Raw genomic sequence first — 17,694 nt, 5'->3', positions numbered from 1 at the left:
TGCCAAATGTCAGTGCATCTGAAATCCTACCTTCTTTGCCAGCCAGTTAAAAGCCTTGAACAGCCATCAGAGAAAGAGAGAAAAAGAATTCACGTCAGAAGCAGTGTCAATCTCTCATCTTCCGCCCCAAGGACTGTCTGTCCTCCAGTGTTTTCCCCTTTGTCAACTCCCGGAAGAGAATGACAAAACAGAGCTAAAAATGAAGGCAGCCCAAGGAGCAGCAGGTCCTGTCTCCTATGAAGGCCATGATACCACCAGGGAACCAAAACAGCTCCAGGTTGCAGCCCAGGGTCACCCTCAGTAGGTAGCAAGGAAGAGACAGAAGGGACTTATGCACAGTTAACAGTGGGGAAGTTTGCAAGGAACAGATTTGAGGACAAAATGATGACCCTCCTGGAAGCCAAGGATAAAGTATCTTGTGACCAAGAATTCAGCATTCAGCATTCAGACTCGGGGTTCCTCCAGTCTAATCTATACCTGAGTTCAAATCCCAGCCCCTGCACTTCCAAGCTGTGGAACCCCTGGCTACAATCCACTAGGCCCTGGGCTTGGTGTCAGAGGTGTAAGTGGTTCCCCAACTCACATGGAGTTAAACTGGATTGAGAATGATATCAAAAGTACATAATGCAAGCAGAGTGCCTGAGTGGGAAAACACACACACACACACACACACACACACACACACACACACACAGAACTCACATATAGTCACACAGTACAGGATGTGGTGTACATGCCAGTAACACCAGCACTTGGAAGGCTGAGACAGGAGGATCATGACTTTGAGAGCAGACTAGGATAAAAAGCAAGCCCTTTTCCTCAAACAAATACAGAAAGAAAAGAAAGAGTGTGGGTCAAATTAAAAAATAAAAAAAATACCATGACTTTCAAGAGTCGGCAGAGAAGGTCACACAGTAAAGGCTGTATTAAAAGCAGGCAGTAGTAAAGAAACGAGAGATGTGCAAAGGCGCCTGGGTAGGTCCTCCTGAAACCGAGAGACTAGTGTAGCAAATCACTCCTGTCTAGCCTCTGAGTGTCATCCGTGAAAGGGCAGCTGTGAGGATGGACCTCTTGCCACTGCAGCTGCTCATGGTTATGTGTGCAGTAAATGTGAGATGCTAAATGGAAAATGCAGGAGTCAGCGTCAACATTAAGATGCCAGCATTAGGGTCAGGGGAGGCACATCATAGGCGTGAGTCTGCAGAGGCCAAATCTAAAAGCAGTGGAGATGCTTTTCCATTTCATGCAACACGTTGTTATCATTATCCTGTATAGCTTTTCTTTTCTAAGACAGGGTATCATTGGGTAGCATGTGTGTGTGTGTGTGTGTGTGTGTGTGTGTGTGTGTGTGTCTGTCTGTCTGTCTGTCTGTCTGTCTGTCTGTCTGTCTGTGTTTGTGTGTCTGGGTGTCTGAGTGTCTGGGTGTCCATGCCCAGCCTATTATTTCATATTTCACAATGTCCCAAACAAAAGTTCACAAATAATACACTCTGCCGGTAATGCATTTGCTCAAATAATTCTTCTTGGTCTGATGTCTGAAAATCTTTATAAACCTGTTAAGCCTTCCAACTTATGGCGATTAGGCTGCCACTATTATAGCCGCTGATGACAGCCTTATCACAAGCGTTTTAACAACAGACTGTCAGCGGCCCCAAATCCTAGCCCAATAGACAACAAATGCTTTCTAGCCCTCTTCTTTTTTTTTTTTTTTTTGTTTTTTGTTTTGTTTTTTATCAGGTTGGGGGCGAGGTTGTTGGGTTGGTCTGCTGGCTTTTGAAACAGGGTGTCATGTAGTGACAGGGTGTCAGAAGTGTCATAACCAGCTGGGGATGAGCCTGAACTTCTGATCCTTCTGCTCCCAGCCTCTTAGCCCTGGGATTACAGGCATGGACCACTACAACATGTTTATATGTTGCTGGGGATTGAACCTAGGGCCTGACACATGCTGGGCCAGTACTCTACAAAGTGACCCATAGCCTCAAGCCCTCAAGTTCCTTTCTGGGCATTACTCATATGTAAAACAACCACAAATAAGTATATGGGTTTTGTTCCTTAAACTATTCCAATACCAACCCTTGATAACGTAGTCGCAGGGAGGGAGTGAAGTCCTGAGTGACTGTTTAGTGTTGACATGAACAGAGTCATGTCAAGGTCCCCACTCCCATGGAAGTGGTCATGCCTTCTCTGGGTGAGACTCAGAGGAACAACAAGCCTTCCTTAAACTGGATGTTGACAGTGTGTGCAGAAAATGTCTGCTGTAACTCCCCACTTCCTCGAATGTTTAGTCTTAAAGTTGGCCCCCCTACAGTGACTGCTCCTCCATGCTTAGCTAAACCTGCCTCTGTTTGCAGCTGTATGCAATAACCCCGCCTCTCTGTTCAGCCCACAAAATCCCAGCTTTACTGTACTTTTCATCCCCTCATCGTCCCTCATCAGGGTCCTGGACCCAATATGCAAGAACTCAGCACTCAGTATTTCTGTTTAGATGGTGTCAACAGCTTTAAGCACAGAACTACAAATCTCATGCACAACATAAGCTGCAACAAGGGCAATGAATGGTCCTAATATTTTAACACAAAATGCTTATTGTGTGTTTGTATTACTGTGCCAAGCTCCAGGAGTGCCCAAAATGACTATGGAGAACTAAGCCAAATATGGGACATGAATGTCACACCCTCTTTTCCCAAGGCTCAAGGATCACTATAGAAGAGGGGACAGGAAGGTTCTAAGAGCCAGAGGAGGTGGGTGACTACAAGTAAACAGTGTTTTCTCAGAAACAGCAGTCAGCTTCACGGATGAACTCACAGTAGTCGTCACAGCATACATAAGACCTGCCCAAGCTCACGACAGACAACATCACAGCCTGGAGAGGGGAAGTGGGTACAAGTCTCACCTGTACCCACAAAGCTATCTGTAGTTGATAGGTGCTGGGAAAGGGGGAGTCACTTTTATGAATATGCCCACCTGTCTTAGTTACTTTCCTATTGCCCTGATGAAACACTGGGGCCAAGGCAACTTATAAAAGAAAGTGCTTAACAGGGCTTACAGTTTCAAAGGGCAGAGTCCATGATGGCAAGGGAAAGGCATGACAGCAGAAACAGCTGAGAGCTCACATCTTTTCTTTCTTTCTTTCTTTCTTTTTTTTTTTTTCTTTTTGAGACAGGGTTTCTCTGTGTACCCTTGGCTGCTCTGGACTCACTTTGTAGACCAGGCCGGCCTCAAACTCACAGCAAGCCACCTGCCTCTGCCTCCCGTGTGCTGGGATTAAAGGCGTGAGCCACCACTGCCTGGCTGAGAGCTCACATCTTGATCCAAAAGTAGGAGGCAGAGAGAAGCTTACTGGCAATGGTCTGAGTATTTTGAAGCCCCAAAGCTCACCAGCTGCCTTCACCCCACCTCCCCATACCCCACACATCACACCCATGAAACAACTCTTCCAACAAGGATACACCTCCCTCCTGATTCTTCCCAAGAAGTTCCATCAACTAGAAATCAAGTATTCAAATATATGAGCCTATGGGAACCATTGTCAAAGACCACCATATCCCTCATAGGTAAACCAAGCCACTCCAGTGGATAGCCACACAAGAGTATGTGGGAAACAAACTGGATCCAAGGCATTTTTTTTAAAGGGGAGAGGACACAAGTTTGGGTGGGTAAGAAAGGAAGGGTAGATCTGGGAGGGGTTTGAGAAGAGAGTGAATATGACCAAAATATGTTGTATGGAATTCTCAAAGACCTACCAAAAAAAAAAAAAAAGGCAGCCAGGTGGTGGTAGCACATGCCTTTACTCCCCAAACTTAGGAGACAGAGACAGATATCTGAGTTTGAGGTCAACCTGGTCTACACAGCATATTACAAGACAGCTAGGGCTACGCAATGAGATTCTGTTTCAAAAAACCTAAATAAATAAATACACAAATACATAAATAAATAAATGCTAGGTGTGGTGGCACATGCCTTTAATCCCAGCACTCAGGAGACAGAGGCATTTCAATCTCCATGAGTCTGGGGCCAGCCTGGTCTACATAGTGAATTCCAGGACAGCCACAGTTACACACTGATACCCTGCATCCTAGTTTTAGGGTGACTATTATTACTACTGTGATGAAATACTGTGACCAAAAGCAAGTTGAGGAGGAAAGAGTTTACTTGGCTTAGACTTCGACATCATAGTCCATTATCAAAGGAAGCAAAGGCAGGAGCTCACACAGGACAGGAACCTCGAGTCTGGAGCTGATGCAGAGGCCATGGAGGGGTGCTGCTTACTGGCTTGTTCCTCAGAGCTTGCTCTGCCTGCTTTCTCATAGAACCCAGGACCACCAGGCCAGGGATGGCACCGCCCACAATGGGTTGGGGGCTGGGCCCTCCCTCATCAATCACTAACGAAGAATAAGACCTACAGCTGGATCTTATGGAGGCATTTTCTCAATTGAGGTTCTGCCCTTCCAGATGACTCTGCCTGTGTCAAATTGACACAGAAGTAGCCACCACACCCTGTCTCAAAAAACCAAAACAAAACAAAACAAAATATGGAAAAAAAAATAAGAAAATGTTCAAGAGTATATGAAATTGGACAGGATGGTAGGGAGAGATGAGGAATTGCAGGGGAGGGATTTGGAGGTAGATTTGATCAAAAACATTACATGCATGTATAAAATTCTCAATTTTATTTCAATCTTTTAATTCTCCAATAGAAAAATATTCGTTTGTGGGCAGTGGAGGTATTTCCATGAGATGGGAACTCACTAAATTGCCCAGGCTAGATCCCAAATAATATGTAGCCAAGGCTGGCCTTGAATTCCTGATTCTCCTGTCTCCATCTCCCAAATGCTGGGATTATAAGCAAGCAACAGGTGCAGGGCAAATATTGCGTCTTAAAAACTGGGGGGAATGTACCAAGAAACCTGTCCAGTAGGTATCTTTTCAGTTTCTGGACTGTATATGGATCGTTCCCACTATTTCATCTAGCCTTCTAAAAGTCTCCTAATAATTTGCGAGCTTTGGAGCATCCTGAGATAGTGCTGTGTATACTATGCATTGGCCCTAAACAAAAATCGAGAGTGTGCCTTCCAGAAGGCAAGATGACTCACTGGCTCATTCAAATCCAAATTTATCTGCCAGCTTTCGCAACACAAGCCAGCCAAAGGAACGTGATTCATATCTCAGCTATGCAGTTGCTAAATTTTCACCATGGTTTGAAGTAGGTGCCACTAAAAGGGAGGGCACGGTCAACACTGGCATTAAAACGCTACAAGCAATTTGAAGAGGTTTTAGAAATATAAGAACTAAGTAATACGGGCTCATCAGGCAGCTTTGGACAGCACATGTGGACAGTAAGGAAAAGCCCTATCCCCAATGCCATGCCAAGAGGATTTTGCCGTGTATCTCATGTCTTCTTTTGGATTCTTTCTTTCTTTTGAGGCAGATTGTCCTACTATAGCCCAGGATGGCCTCAGACTCAAAATCTTCCTGCCCCGCCTCCCAAGTGACAGGATAACAGGTGTACCACCATGGCCAGCAAATTTTTTAGGTTTATTTTGTTACTGTGTGTCTATGAGTGCTTTGCCAGCATGAGTGTATGTGCACTATGTGAGCTCCTGGTGCCCTCAGAGGTCAGTAGAGAGCATCGGCTACTCTGGGACTGGAGTTGCAAATGGTTGTGAGCCACAATATGGGCACGGGCCTCCTGCAACAGCAGCAAATGCTCTTAACCATTGAGTCATCTCCCAGCCCCCGCCAAAAATCGTTTTAAAAGATACTTTTCATATCAACAGCTTCCTTTATCACAGCCACTTAGCAATACATCAATAGTATCCCCCATGTTTATCATATTTATATGCACTCACATACACACACACCAATCTCACTTTAGTCGGGCGCTCTAACTCTAAATTACCTCCACTGGGATTCTGTGTCATCTACACAGCTGTGAGATCCCAGTAAAGAAACAGTAAGTTCACTGCTATTTCTAGAGTCGCTTGACTGAGAGCATCGGTTTCAAATAAAACGCTAACAACCTAAGAACTGGTGAGCATCTCTGAATACTCTAGGCAACAATGACCTAACTTACGCCCAGTTGGATTTTTATGGTGTTTCCTCCTTTTTTTCCCCCCCTACTATAAACAGTTCTGCAGTCAATTTCTTAAATGTAAATTTATATTTACTGCCTAGGAAGAAACTCTACAAACAGAAGTATTCGACCAGTTGATGTGCTGTGCACTGGGTGGACAAGATGGCTCAGCAAGCAACACAACCTGAATTTGATCGCCCGAATGCATATGGTGGGGAGAGAACACTGACACTCAAGAGTTGACCTCTGACCTACCCAGGCCTGCCATCGCATGGACGCCCAGCCCTCATGTACACACAAGTGAATAAATAAATGATGTAATAATTTTTAAAACAATCAGTCCTTAACACCACAAATATACACAGTAACAAATTATACCCCTGTAGTATATGAGCCTTATAAGATTTTATAAATAGTCATTTTAAATGTAAGGAATAGTCTGGAAGTGTGAATATTCAGCATAAACTATAGAAGTTAAAATTTTACATAATAGAGCCAGGCGTGGTGACAGACACCTTTAACCCTAGCACTTGGGATGCAGAGATAGGCAGATGGCTATGAGTTCGAGGCCGGCCTAGTCTACAAAAGCAAGTCCAAGACAGCCAGGACTGTTACACAGATAAACCCTGTCTCAAAAAACCTAAAAAATAAAATAAAATAAAATAAAAATGTACACAATAACTATTCTCTAGTCACCAAAATCAGAGAATCAATGCTAAATATCTAAGGTCTTTATTTTTTTAGTGTATTTTATTTACTATTACTGTATATGTGTGTACATGCACGTGTCACTGTGCACATACAGAAGTATAAGGACAACTTCTGTGGAGCAATTTCTCTCCTTCTACCTTTCTTTACTAGGGTCCCAAGGACTGAACTCAGGTCATCCTGCTTCTGTGGTAATTAGCCGCAGAGCCGCCTCCCGATCCCCAAATCCAAGGACTTAATGTAACAGAGGTTGACTCAGAAAGATACTAAGGATCACTCATCCTCACAATTCATAGAATACGAGACACACAGCTATCCCACTGTCTCTCTTCCACTCGCCTGTCCCTTTACACATTTCTCAATATGAATTCCGTGCCCTTGGAATGAAATTCAGGAGAATGCAACCTCCTCAGCGTACACTTTACAGTGCATGCGTCACAGGACATGCCAACCCATCTCCCAAAGTGTCCTCAAGCTAGAATAAACACTGCATATCTGCACAGCCATATCTGTAACAGCCAGACGGTTCACCAACCGAGCACCGCCAGCGTCATGAAGGGAAATGTGGACCCTACCGAGATCACACTTCCTGCACAAGTCTTGGAAGTTTCAAATAAGAAATGAGCCCGTACCATAACGTGCAGACATTTCCCACTGAAAAAAATCACCTTGAGTTCTATGGGTGGTCGTTGTTTCTAGCAGTGACACTGAAGGTAATATTTATAATGCTGGAGTTAGTAAAGGACAACGTTTGCAGTCAAGACAGCTCTATAGAATATTTCAAGCTCCAGAAAGACCATGCTTGCTCAAAATTATCTCCCCTGTGAGCCTGTCTCGGAATCATGTTTGAAGCTTTTTAAAATACAGAAATTTTCATTCAGTGGGTTTGGAGTGGAGCCAACACATCTGCATTTGTAAAAAAAAAAAACAAAACAAAACAACAACTCCCCAGTTGATTCATTTGGAGGGCCAGGATTGAAAAGCAGTGGTTACATAAGAATTGGTGAGGGGGAGGGGTGGAATCCAGAGATCTCCAATCCAAATGTTCACATGAAAATCATCTGTCTTAGTCTGGCTGGTTTGGTCACATTGGGGGAAACTGTATCTTAAGAAGTTTGACATTTCAAAAAGGAAAGAGAAGGTCACGTGGCAGCAGTGCCGGCCTCCAAGTGCAACGTGGTAGGTGGGCATATGGTAAAGGAATCCCACCACAAGACTTTTCTGCCAAAAAACTGTGGTATTCACTGCTCTAACCATGAGATTCCTTTCTGCTTTCAGGAAATGAGGGAAAATGTTTGGCTGTGTTTGTCCATCTTATTGGCATCGTAACTGAGCAGCATCAAGCTGCAGGCAGCAGTTTCTCCCAATAAAGCTACTCCCCACACAATACAGCAGAAACAGGCCGAGAGAGTAAGATAAGCCACGCAGAGAAGCGATGTGGCCTTTGACAAAAATATCAGTCACTGGGCCGAATTAAATTTCTCGGGAGAGGTTAGCCTTGCAAGAAGGTAAAACAAACTAAGAGAGCTCTGTCTTCAAGCATAGGAAGAGCCACGAGGGCTCCATCACTCACCTGATCTGGACTTAATGATATCACTGAATTCATTCTGCCCATCATCAGGCCTGGCTTCAAAGTCCCCATACTTGGCCATCTTGGCTGAGTCTCAATGTAATCCACAGGCTTTCCCAGGATGCTCTTCTGAGGACTGGCAACTCTGAGTAACGGTTCAGCTTGGCATGAATACCTAAAAGGAAAAGAGGACGTATTAACTAGAGATACACAATCATACTCCTTACTTTTTCCCCCCCTCTGGCATATGACTGTGAGTTCACATAAGAAAGAAGATGGGTGTGTGTGTGTGTGTGTGTGTGTGTGTGTGTGTGTGTGTGTGTGTGTGCACGTGCCTGTGGAGGCCAGAGGCTGACATTAGGTGTCTGCCTCAACTGAGGCTACCCACCTTTTCTGTTTGGTAAGGCAGGATCGCTCTTTTGACCCCAGGGATCTCTTGAATCTACATTCCACGTGCTGGGATTACAAACAGGGCTGCCACGCAGGCGAGGCATTTACATGGGTGCTGGGATGGGGTGAGTAGAACCAGTGAGCCATCTTCCAACCCCATATATTCTGATACTCAGTCACATAGAGCAACCAATAAAAACCTACTGAGTCTTCCACTGTGAGGTTTACAGACACCAAGCCTCACAGATACTAAGAAGTTCATTATATAATGAATTACTTCATTACAGCCCTGATAGTTGACAACAATACAAGAGGGAAACATAAAGGAATAAAGGCATAAGTGGAGAAATTTAACCTGCCCAGGGTGACAGGGAGTGTTCTTGAAGAAATGACATTTGAGCCTAGCCTTCAAGGAGAGGAAGAAGTTAAGTAGCCAAAAGGGAAAGTAGAAAAAAGAAGAGCTTGTCATGTGAAATAGAAACACAGCAGAGAATTGGGAGGGATGAGGCCAGGGCTGTTTGGAGAGCAGACAGCCAACAGGAAGCTCATCGCATAGGAGAGGAAGGATGGTGGGGACCGAGATTCCTAGAGAGGCCTTGATACCTGTCTGAAGACAACACGATGACAAGAAAAGTGACAGAAGCCTGCTGATATCACGGTTTGTCAGTAGGCCAGAGTAATACGGAACCAGTGAGGACTGTAGCAGCTTAGAGCACTCATTAAAGAACTCAGGTCATGAGGAGATGTCGAATGGAAAAGTTTCGGCTCTTCATTGTGTCTGAAGTTTTTTATGCTACTATGTTGGAGGAAAATAATCCCAACCTTGACGAGTGATCAAACACTACAAAAGCATCAATGGGGCATCAGGCGATACACTGGAAAACAAGTGCACTATATATTGAGTATCTCTGTCAAAATATCAAACACAAGGTTTATCTTGGACAGACAAATCGAGAGAGGGGATCAAAACAGATGGCCTACGGGATTAGGAGATGGTTCTGTGGGTAAAGGGTTTGCCACACTAGCACAAGGACCTGATTTCAATCTCTCATATCCATATTAAAAATAAAGGAGGGAGAGAGAGAGAGAGAGAGAGAGAGAGAGAGAGAAGCAGGCATGTGGCATATGCCTGCAATACCATCACTGATGGAAATAGGAGGATCAAAGTCAAACAGTGAGCCTCAGGCTCAGTAATAGACCCTGCCTGAAAACATAAGGGAGAAACACTGGAAGGAGACTAAGCCAGTGATGGCCTCTAAATTAATACACCACACACACACACACACACACACACACACACACACACACACACACACACACATACACACACACACATTCATACACACAAGATTGAATTCAGAATTTTCAAAGAAAACATATCAGAGTTTACTTTAGGCAATATTATTAATATTATTATTCCAATGTTAAACTTCAGGACTAAAAGACATAATGGTGTTTTTTTTAGTAGGAGAATATCTTGCATTGAGAATATTTTCCATTATGCACACAGGCAGAGGAAGTAAATTATAAAGAAAATAAGAGCAGCTGTGCTATTAGGCTAGTCTTTCTGTTATAACAGTACTAATATTACAAGCAGTATGTGACTATGGCCTCAATTGATTAGCTGGGGGGAAATGAGTGGATACACAGGATATTAAATTAAAAAAAGGTCAATAAGGCTCTGGAACTGCCTGGGCATTAGGGCCTGGGACACTAGCACGCTGAGTGACTCAGTTGGCACCGGGCAATCCAGAAGTGGACAGACTATCCACTGGGTTGGGGAACACTGAGGACATTGGACGGAGAGGAAGAAATAATGAGGGTGGTTCGGGTTTTCTGAGTATAAGTTGTTTCTGAGACATAGAAGGGGAAAGAACAAAAAGCAATTGGAAATACAGATCTGGATCTCAGGGACGGTATGACTTGTAGATATGTAGAAATGTAGGTAGCCATGTTGCCCAACTGACATAGACTTTGTTCTGGAAGGCTCCCAGAGTTTATTGAACAATAACAAAACCACCTCTGATGTGCATGTGTACCACTCAGATAATGCAATCCAGTCTTCAGTAACTGTGAGAAACATCTTTGGAGCCTAAGGAACTGAAGATCTACCTTGCAGTAACATCCATTCATTAAGACTGCCAGCAAGTACGTTCCATACTGCTCCGGAACCTCCTGGATTGTGCTGCCCTGAAAGGGGCAAAGCTCAGTTTTAAGTTCAGCATCTGTCTCTTTCCTGACCACAGTCCCCTTTAAGAGTGCCCCCAAAGCCAATCAAATTAGTCAGTACTTAGGAATATTATAGTCAAGACATCCAAACAGTGATATGCAGAAAAAGTATAATAATGCACACATTAAAAGAAGTATCGGGGCTGGAGAGGTGGCTCAGAGGTTAAGAGCATTGCTTGCTCTTCCAAAGGTCCTGAGTTCAATTCCCAGCAACCACATGGTGGCTCACAGCCATCTGTAATGAGATCTGGTCCCTCTTATGGTGTACATGCAGACAAGACACTGTATATTAATAAATAAACAAATCTAAAAAGAGGGAGAAGAAGGAGAAGGAGAAGGAGAAGGAGAAGGAGAAGGAGAAGAAGAAGAAGAAGAAGAAGAAGGCCCGGCAAGGTGGCTCATCTCTGTAATCCCTAAAGGCAACAGGGTCACTGTGAGTTCTAGATCTGCTTGAGCTACAAAGTGAGACCCCAAAAAACAAATAAACAAATGAAAAACAAATATCAGAACTAGGGCTTATTTCTACGTAGCAAAGAACAAGTCAATTCTTTAGTGGTTTTAAGATTTTAAAATTCTTTTCCTGCATCCATGGGAGTGCCTGCATGTATGTCTATGTGAACCTGGAAGGGCCTGAAGCCCAGGAAAGCCAGGATAAGGTGTTCCACTCCCTAAAAACGGAGTTACAGGTAGTAGTGAGCCACACACTGTGGGTGCTAGGAACTGAACCCAGGGCCTCTGCAAGAGTAAGAAGTGCTCAGAACCAATGAGGCGTCTCTACCGCCTCAGTCCTTTCATCTAGCAATGAATGGTGCTATACTGTTCCATTTCATATTGTGTTCTATTATTCAGCATCCAGGCACTGTAGCATACAGTACTACTTTCTAACATAAATATAAACATTATGTGACATAATAACTTCTCTTTCTGCGAGTCAGGAAGTGAGTAGAGTCCATTAATAAGAGCCAAATGAGAGTTAGAGCAGCTGACGCAAAGGAACACTGGTAAATTGTTAAAGCTCTAAGAACCATTTCCTCACAGTATATGGATTGGTTCATCAGTCACCATGACTTTATAGGATAATAAAATACTTCTTAAATGTGTATTATGAGTTTATGGTTCTTAATTTACAGAACTGGGTATGGTGACTCATTGCTATACTCCCAGCACTCAAGAGCCAGAGGACAGAGGGTCCCCAAAATCCTAGACTAGCCTAAGCTACAGAGTAAATGTCAAACTACTCTATTCTCCCTATCTAAAAATAAAAATAAAAATAAAAATAAATAAAAAATAAATATATATATTTGTTATCATATATATATGTTTGTTAATATATATATATGTTAAAAGGACTGAGAATGTGACTCTGTGGTAGTGTTCTTACATGGTGTGCACATGGCTCTGGGTTCGATTCCCAGAAATACAAAAACAAACAAACAAACAAAATTAAAGTCAAAAGGGACCAGGGAAGAAGGCTGGGCTGGCAGCCTGGCCACTTGCCAAGCAATTTTCACCAGGCGTGGACCAGTAACGCCAGCTGGAGGATCAGGAGTTCAAAGCCACCTTCTGCTATATTATACAGAGCGTTCGAGGCCAGCCTAGGCTATATGAGACTTGACGGGGTTGGGAGACACCTCCTCACAAAGAATATAATCAAAAGTGAATATATTCCTATCTTGAGGTACAAAGCTGTGAAAGATTTGCTAAAGTCTTATGTGTATCTTTAATATATTAAAGAACCCACATCTTGTTTAGAGACTATGTAAACATTGTATTATGGAAAGTCCTGGTTGCCTAAGAAATATTCCCCTTCCTGGAAAGAGGTTCCTTTGAAAGAAAAGTCCAGAGCTCTACTCACGCCTGGCTTTAGCAGGGGGCCGCCACATCGAAGAGGTTTCCACTGTATTAAAAAGGCACCTACCACCAAGCCTGATGATCACTGCATGTGTGGCATAGGACCTGCTCCCTCCCATATACTCAATAAGTAAATGTTTTTAAGTGTAGTTTTAAAATTTTATATGTGAAGGTCTGCCTTGTGTGTGAACCTAGTGCCCAAGGAGGCCAAAAAAGGGGAAAAAAAAGTAAATCCGGAATCTTTTTTTTTTTTTTTTTTTTTTTTTTTGGTTTGTTGAGACAGACTTTCTCTGTGTATCGCTGGCTGTCCTGGAACTTGCTCTGTAGAACAGGCAGGCCTCGAACTCACTGCGATCTACCTGCCTCTGCCTGAGTGCTGGGATTGAAGACATGAGCCATCGCCACCTGCCCGGAAATCTTTCTTAACCACTGAGCCATCTTTTAAAATGCCCCACCCCTGCCACTGCCGCCAAGTTAAAAAAAAAAAAAAACCAGTTCAATTGAACGAAAGCTTTTGTTTCATTTGCATATGACAATAATGCTTCTTCATTATAATGTCCGATTCTGCCATTCTCCTTGGGATAATGCAAATCTTTTTCTGATAACGCAAATTTCTACTATGATGAGAAAACATAACAGGAAAAAAAAAGATCAATGAACTAGAAAAAAAATGAGGAGGAAAGGCACTAACAGACAGACATTTAAACATTTAACAGCCATTAGCTCTTGTTGCTGCTCATGTCCCAGGAGCACCAGGCTGAGTAAGAGACTTTAAGGATACCTCCCTCCAAACTGCCAGATACAAGCCAGGTGTCCGGTGCGCCTTTGGAAGCTGAAGCAAGGGGAATGCCAGATCAAGGCTAGCCTGCACTAAGTAGTGAGACTCTCAAAATACTTGCTACAGCAACTGTAACTAACTAGCAGTCTGGACAAAATCACAACTTTCTTGGTAACAATGTTTCCCAGAGAGGCCACACTTCGACCCACACCTGTGGAATGCACACACACACACACACACACACACACACACACACACACACACACACACACACACTGAATCCCAACACCACTGCACATCACCAGTTCCTCGTTCAGGGGAGATGCCTTTCTATTACACAGATCAGGGCACCAGGAGTGGCGGCTTTCGAGGCAAAAGTTCAAGACTATGCAAGATTCAAAAAGTGTCATCATAAAGGAATATTCAACCACGGGCAGCTGTGGTGGAAAGCTGTGTAAGTCCCACAAACACTATTCACTCGCTGTTAACCAAAAGCTAGGAATGCTAAAGACAGTGGAGAGGGAAGCCTGAGACGCGAGTTTGCCATTTCGGTTCGTAAAGGAAACCTTGAGCGCCAAGAACTGCCGTTCACACTAGGAAGCGCTCCAGGGAAGGTTAATACTACAGTGATTAATGTTGTTTACAGGCGCAATAAATTCTGGGTAAACACCCAAAGGAGAGTTGAAGAGCTATCTCGAAGGTCTTATAAACGCTGCTAAAGGGAGCAGGGAATTGGCTTCGGTAGGACTGGCCCTTGCCCGGCACTTCTTTGAATTCCTCCACCTCTTGCAGGCCCAAGTGCTATAGGCAGGATTCGACCGCAGCCCCCGCCAGCAGCCAGCCCCCCCCCCCCCCGCCCCCGAGAGTCCAGCCTGACTTCAGAAGCCCAAGGCAAGTTTCAATGGAATGGGATGAAGCAGCTGCAGTGACATCCCGGAGGTCTCCTCTGCCCTGGAATTTGTGCGCTCTATCCTTGGAGGACCCTCCCGCGCAAGGCGTGTAGACCTCACCTCTCCAGGTGGGCTGAAGGCTAGGATAATAAAGTATGCTACCTCGGGGACTCCAGAGAGTGGTGCCCCGAATTATACCCAGGAGCTCCAATTTGAGGATTTTTTTAAAAAGGCGGGTCCTTGGCTCTCAGGGTCACATTCTCTCCTCCCCTTGAAATAACCCTGGAACGCCAAACGGTCGGAATCTAGGGACTTGAGAAGTGTCTTTGAACAATGTGCCTTCTAAAAGTTGCACAGCCTACAATTAGCTCTTTGTTGGTTTTCTAAGTGGCCTTGGGCAAGCAGAGCCTCAAACTCAGGCCAAAGAGGGGCATGAATTACCTTGTCAGTTCCAGTAAAGGATGCCAAGAGTCCGGAAAAGCAGGCGACCGCGCGGGACTGTGCACCAATGAGGTACCCCTATCGCCACCCCCCCCCCCCCAGCCTCTCCAGAGCTGCAGGCCGGGAGCTGGAGACCTAGCCACACTGGGGCCCCACCCACGAGAACAGTAATCACACAGAGGTCGAGCACGCCCCCAGCCTAGAGGCCAGCAAGTAAGCGCTACCCAAGCCTCCGACCGCACAAGCGCCCTCCCCACCCTCTCCTCCGGGACACCGCCCGGGCCCCGCCTTCCCGGGACCGGAGGTGTGTGACAGGCTCTCTGAAGAGGCCACGTCCCCTCTTGGAGATCGCTAGCCCTGCGCCTGCTCGGGGCAATGAACGGACAGGCTACAGACACCCTCTCCTCTCAGGAAGAGACAGAACCACAGTACTGAACTAGACGAAGGAATTTCAGACCTTAGCGACAAGTACAGATACCCACCTTCTCGCCCCAACACTCTCCTGCCCAGGAGCGGGGACACTGCACTAATAGGGAAAGTGCAGAAGTTAGCTATAGCTTCTACTTCGGGACCCGGGCGGAGGAACCGCAGAAAGGTCCCACCTCCCCTCAGCGCCTACCCGGTTCCCTCGGGGACTGTGGTCACATTACCCAGCCCGAAGCTTCAATAATGCATGGGGCTTACCTGCTCGCCAGGTCCCAGAGGCCCAGGGGCTCCTCTGGGCGTGTTCGGGTCGTAAGAATCCCAGTGTGCGGGAAGCCTACGTTGGGCGTAATGAGAATTTTGGTCTTTTTTTTTTTTTTTAATGAAACGTGGAAAGCCAGACAAAATCCAAAAGAAGGGAGAAAATTGACACCCGATTGGAAACGCCCCCTGGCTTGTGCAATCTTCCTGCCGGGTAGTTCCGCCAAAAACAAAACAGTCGAAACGCTAGCCCTGGGGCAGGCGCACGCTGCCTGGAGTTTTCAGTCCGCAAGACCGGAAAGAAAAGGGGCGCCGCTCCCCGAGGTCGCCCGATCGACTGAGGGAGCCCGCGGCTCCTCCTCGGCCCTGGGCGGGAGAAATCCCGCGCCTGGCGCTGCCCGCTCCCCTCCTCCGGGGAAAAGCGACTCCACAACTTTGTGCGCGAGAGCTGCTCGCGGCTCCTCCTCCCGGTCCTCCCAGCCTCCGCCGCCGGCCCCTTTGTTGGTGAGCGAGGGTGGGGCGCTGCCCGGTCGGCCCGCCACCCCAGGAAGGGGCTCGTGTCTCCAGCACGGATAGCCTAGCCCAAGAACCGTGGATTCCGCTGGTCGGATTCGTCGTCTCGCCACTTACTCGCCCCTGGCCTCCGGCTTGAACTTTGTTCCCGGAGAGATCAGTCCCTCTGGGCTCCCGGTTCGGCCCTGCCCCGGGCCTGGAAAACCACCGCGGGCCCGGGCTCCCAGAACGTGGCGCCTTGGGTCACCTGACCGCGCGCCCGGTCAATCAGCGCTAGCCCTTAGCACCCTCCCAGCCCGCAGCCGCTGGCTCTGTGCGGTGCACAGTGCGGGAATCCCGGAACCAGCCGTGCGAGCTCAGAGCCAGAAGCTGGAAATAGGCACTGGGCGCACGCACTGGGCCCTTTATTAAAATTGTCCAAAAAATGCATGTCACGCCCCCCTAGGCACACTGAGTGTCTGTAAGATGCTTATTTTAATTTAAATTTTAGATAAATCTCGACCTTCTTGCCAACTCACCTCATCTCAGTTTACTGCCGCTATTGAGTTTGGGGCTTCCAAATCCAAGGGTATATTTGTTTTATACAATTTTCTTAAACACTGTTTTAATTGCTGTGAAAATAACCCCAAGTGCCCTTCTGCATTCATTAATATACACAAGTAGTGTTGGTACTTTTAAATTTTTCAGTGTGTGTGTGTGTTTTCGTTCATGCAGGTGATGTGTGGGCTTGGGGCACCATTGACAGTGCTCATATGAAATCCTAGAACCACTTGTAGAGACAGTTCTCTCCTTAAACCTTTACGTCGGAGCTAGGGATCGAACTCGTGTCTTCAGGCTTTAGTACTCAACAGGTTTTAGCAGGCAGTGCTGTCTGCCAAACCTTTTATTTGTTTGTTTCTATATTTCCTTCAAAGTATTCATCAAAGTTTGCAGAACTTGTTGCAAGTTTACAAGGTTAGCCAAAACGTATCTTGGACTAAGTGAAAGTTGTGTTATGTGTGCAATTTTTTTTTATTACACATTTCATTCTAAGGAGTTCCTGTGATTGTTTTCACGATCACACTGGGAGGGGAAAGGAAAAAAAAAAAAAGCAACCAAAGTCCTCAGCTAGTATAAACAAAGAGGGAACTATGACTGCTGGCTGCATGCTGGCTTATTGCTTCCTGTATACTCAGGGGTTAATTTATGAGCCAGTAAAAATAACTCACTAGCTTTGTGTTAATTACCAGTTGAAAACCTCTGGGGTCTCTAGTGCTCAGGGCTGGGGCAGGAGGAAGGCCTGGAAGAGACTTTTTCCTACCATCTCTGTCTGAACAACTTCACCTTTGAGGATTCTCTTCATATAAGGCAAAGAGGATCTAAGCATCATCACCTGGGAATTGGTCTGACTTGCTCATTCACCTTCATTCCTTCTGTTAACAGGCATCAAGACAGTGCCAGCCATGGTGGATGTCACACAGAAATCCGACATAGATGCTGCCCCTTAAAGAAGGTAGAACTCAGTTAGATAAGACATGCAAGCAAATGCATGCAGGATTCGTGATTATTAGATCACGTGTGTTGCATC

At 45.5% G+C, this 17,694-nt stretch overlaps 1 protein-coding gene across 2 annotated transcripts in view; it reads right to left on the bottom strand.

The window, feature by feature from the left end:
- The window catches only part of UTRN (utrophin), a 490,767-nt gene extending 474,381 nt beyond the window's left edge, over positions 1-16,386 (bottom strand). The window contains exons 1-2 of one of the 2 annotated variants that reach the window (XM_084777015.1): positions 15,615-16,386; positions 8,355-8,526 (exon numbers count right to left, since the gene is read on the bottom strand). In XM_084777015.1, coding sequence (XP_084633141.1) covers positions 8,355-8,433 — 79 coding nt within the window. In that variant the 5' untranslated portion in view covers positions 8,434-8,526; positions 15,615-16,386. Of the gene's footprint in view, positions 1-8,354; positions 8,527-14,930; positions 15,081-15,614 lie in introns of those variants that run through there. The other variant, XM_084777016.1, reaches the window with a different exon arrangement.
- Positions 16,387-17,694: the final 1,308 nt, after the last annotated feature.

The sequence above is a fragment of the Acomys minous genome (genome assembly GCF_964271855.1).
Source record: "Acomys minous genome assembly, chromosome: 3".
NCBI classification, from domain to species: Eukaryota; Metazoa; Chordata; class Mammalia; order Rodentia; family Muridae; genus Acomys; species Acomys minous.
Note: the sequence above shows the minus strand (reverse complement) of the source record. Positions and strands in the feature narration are given on the sequence as shown.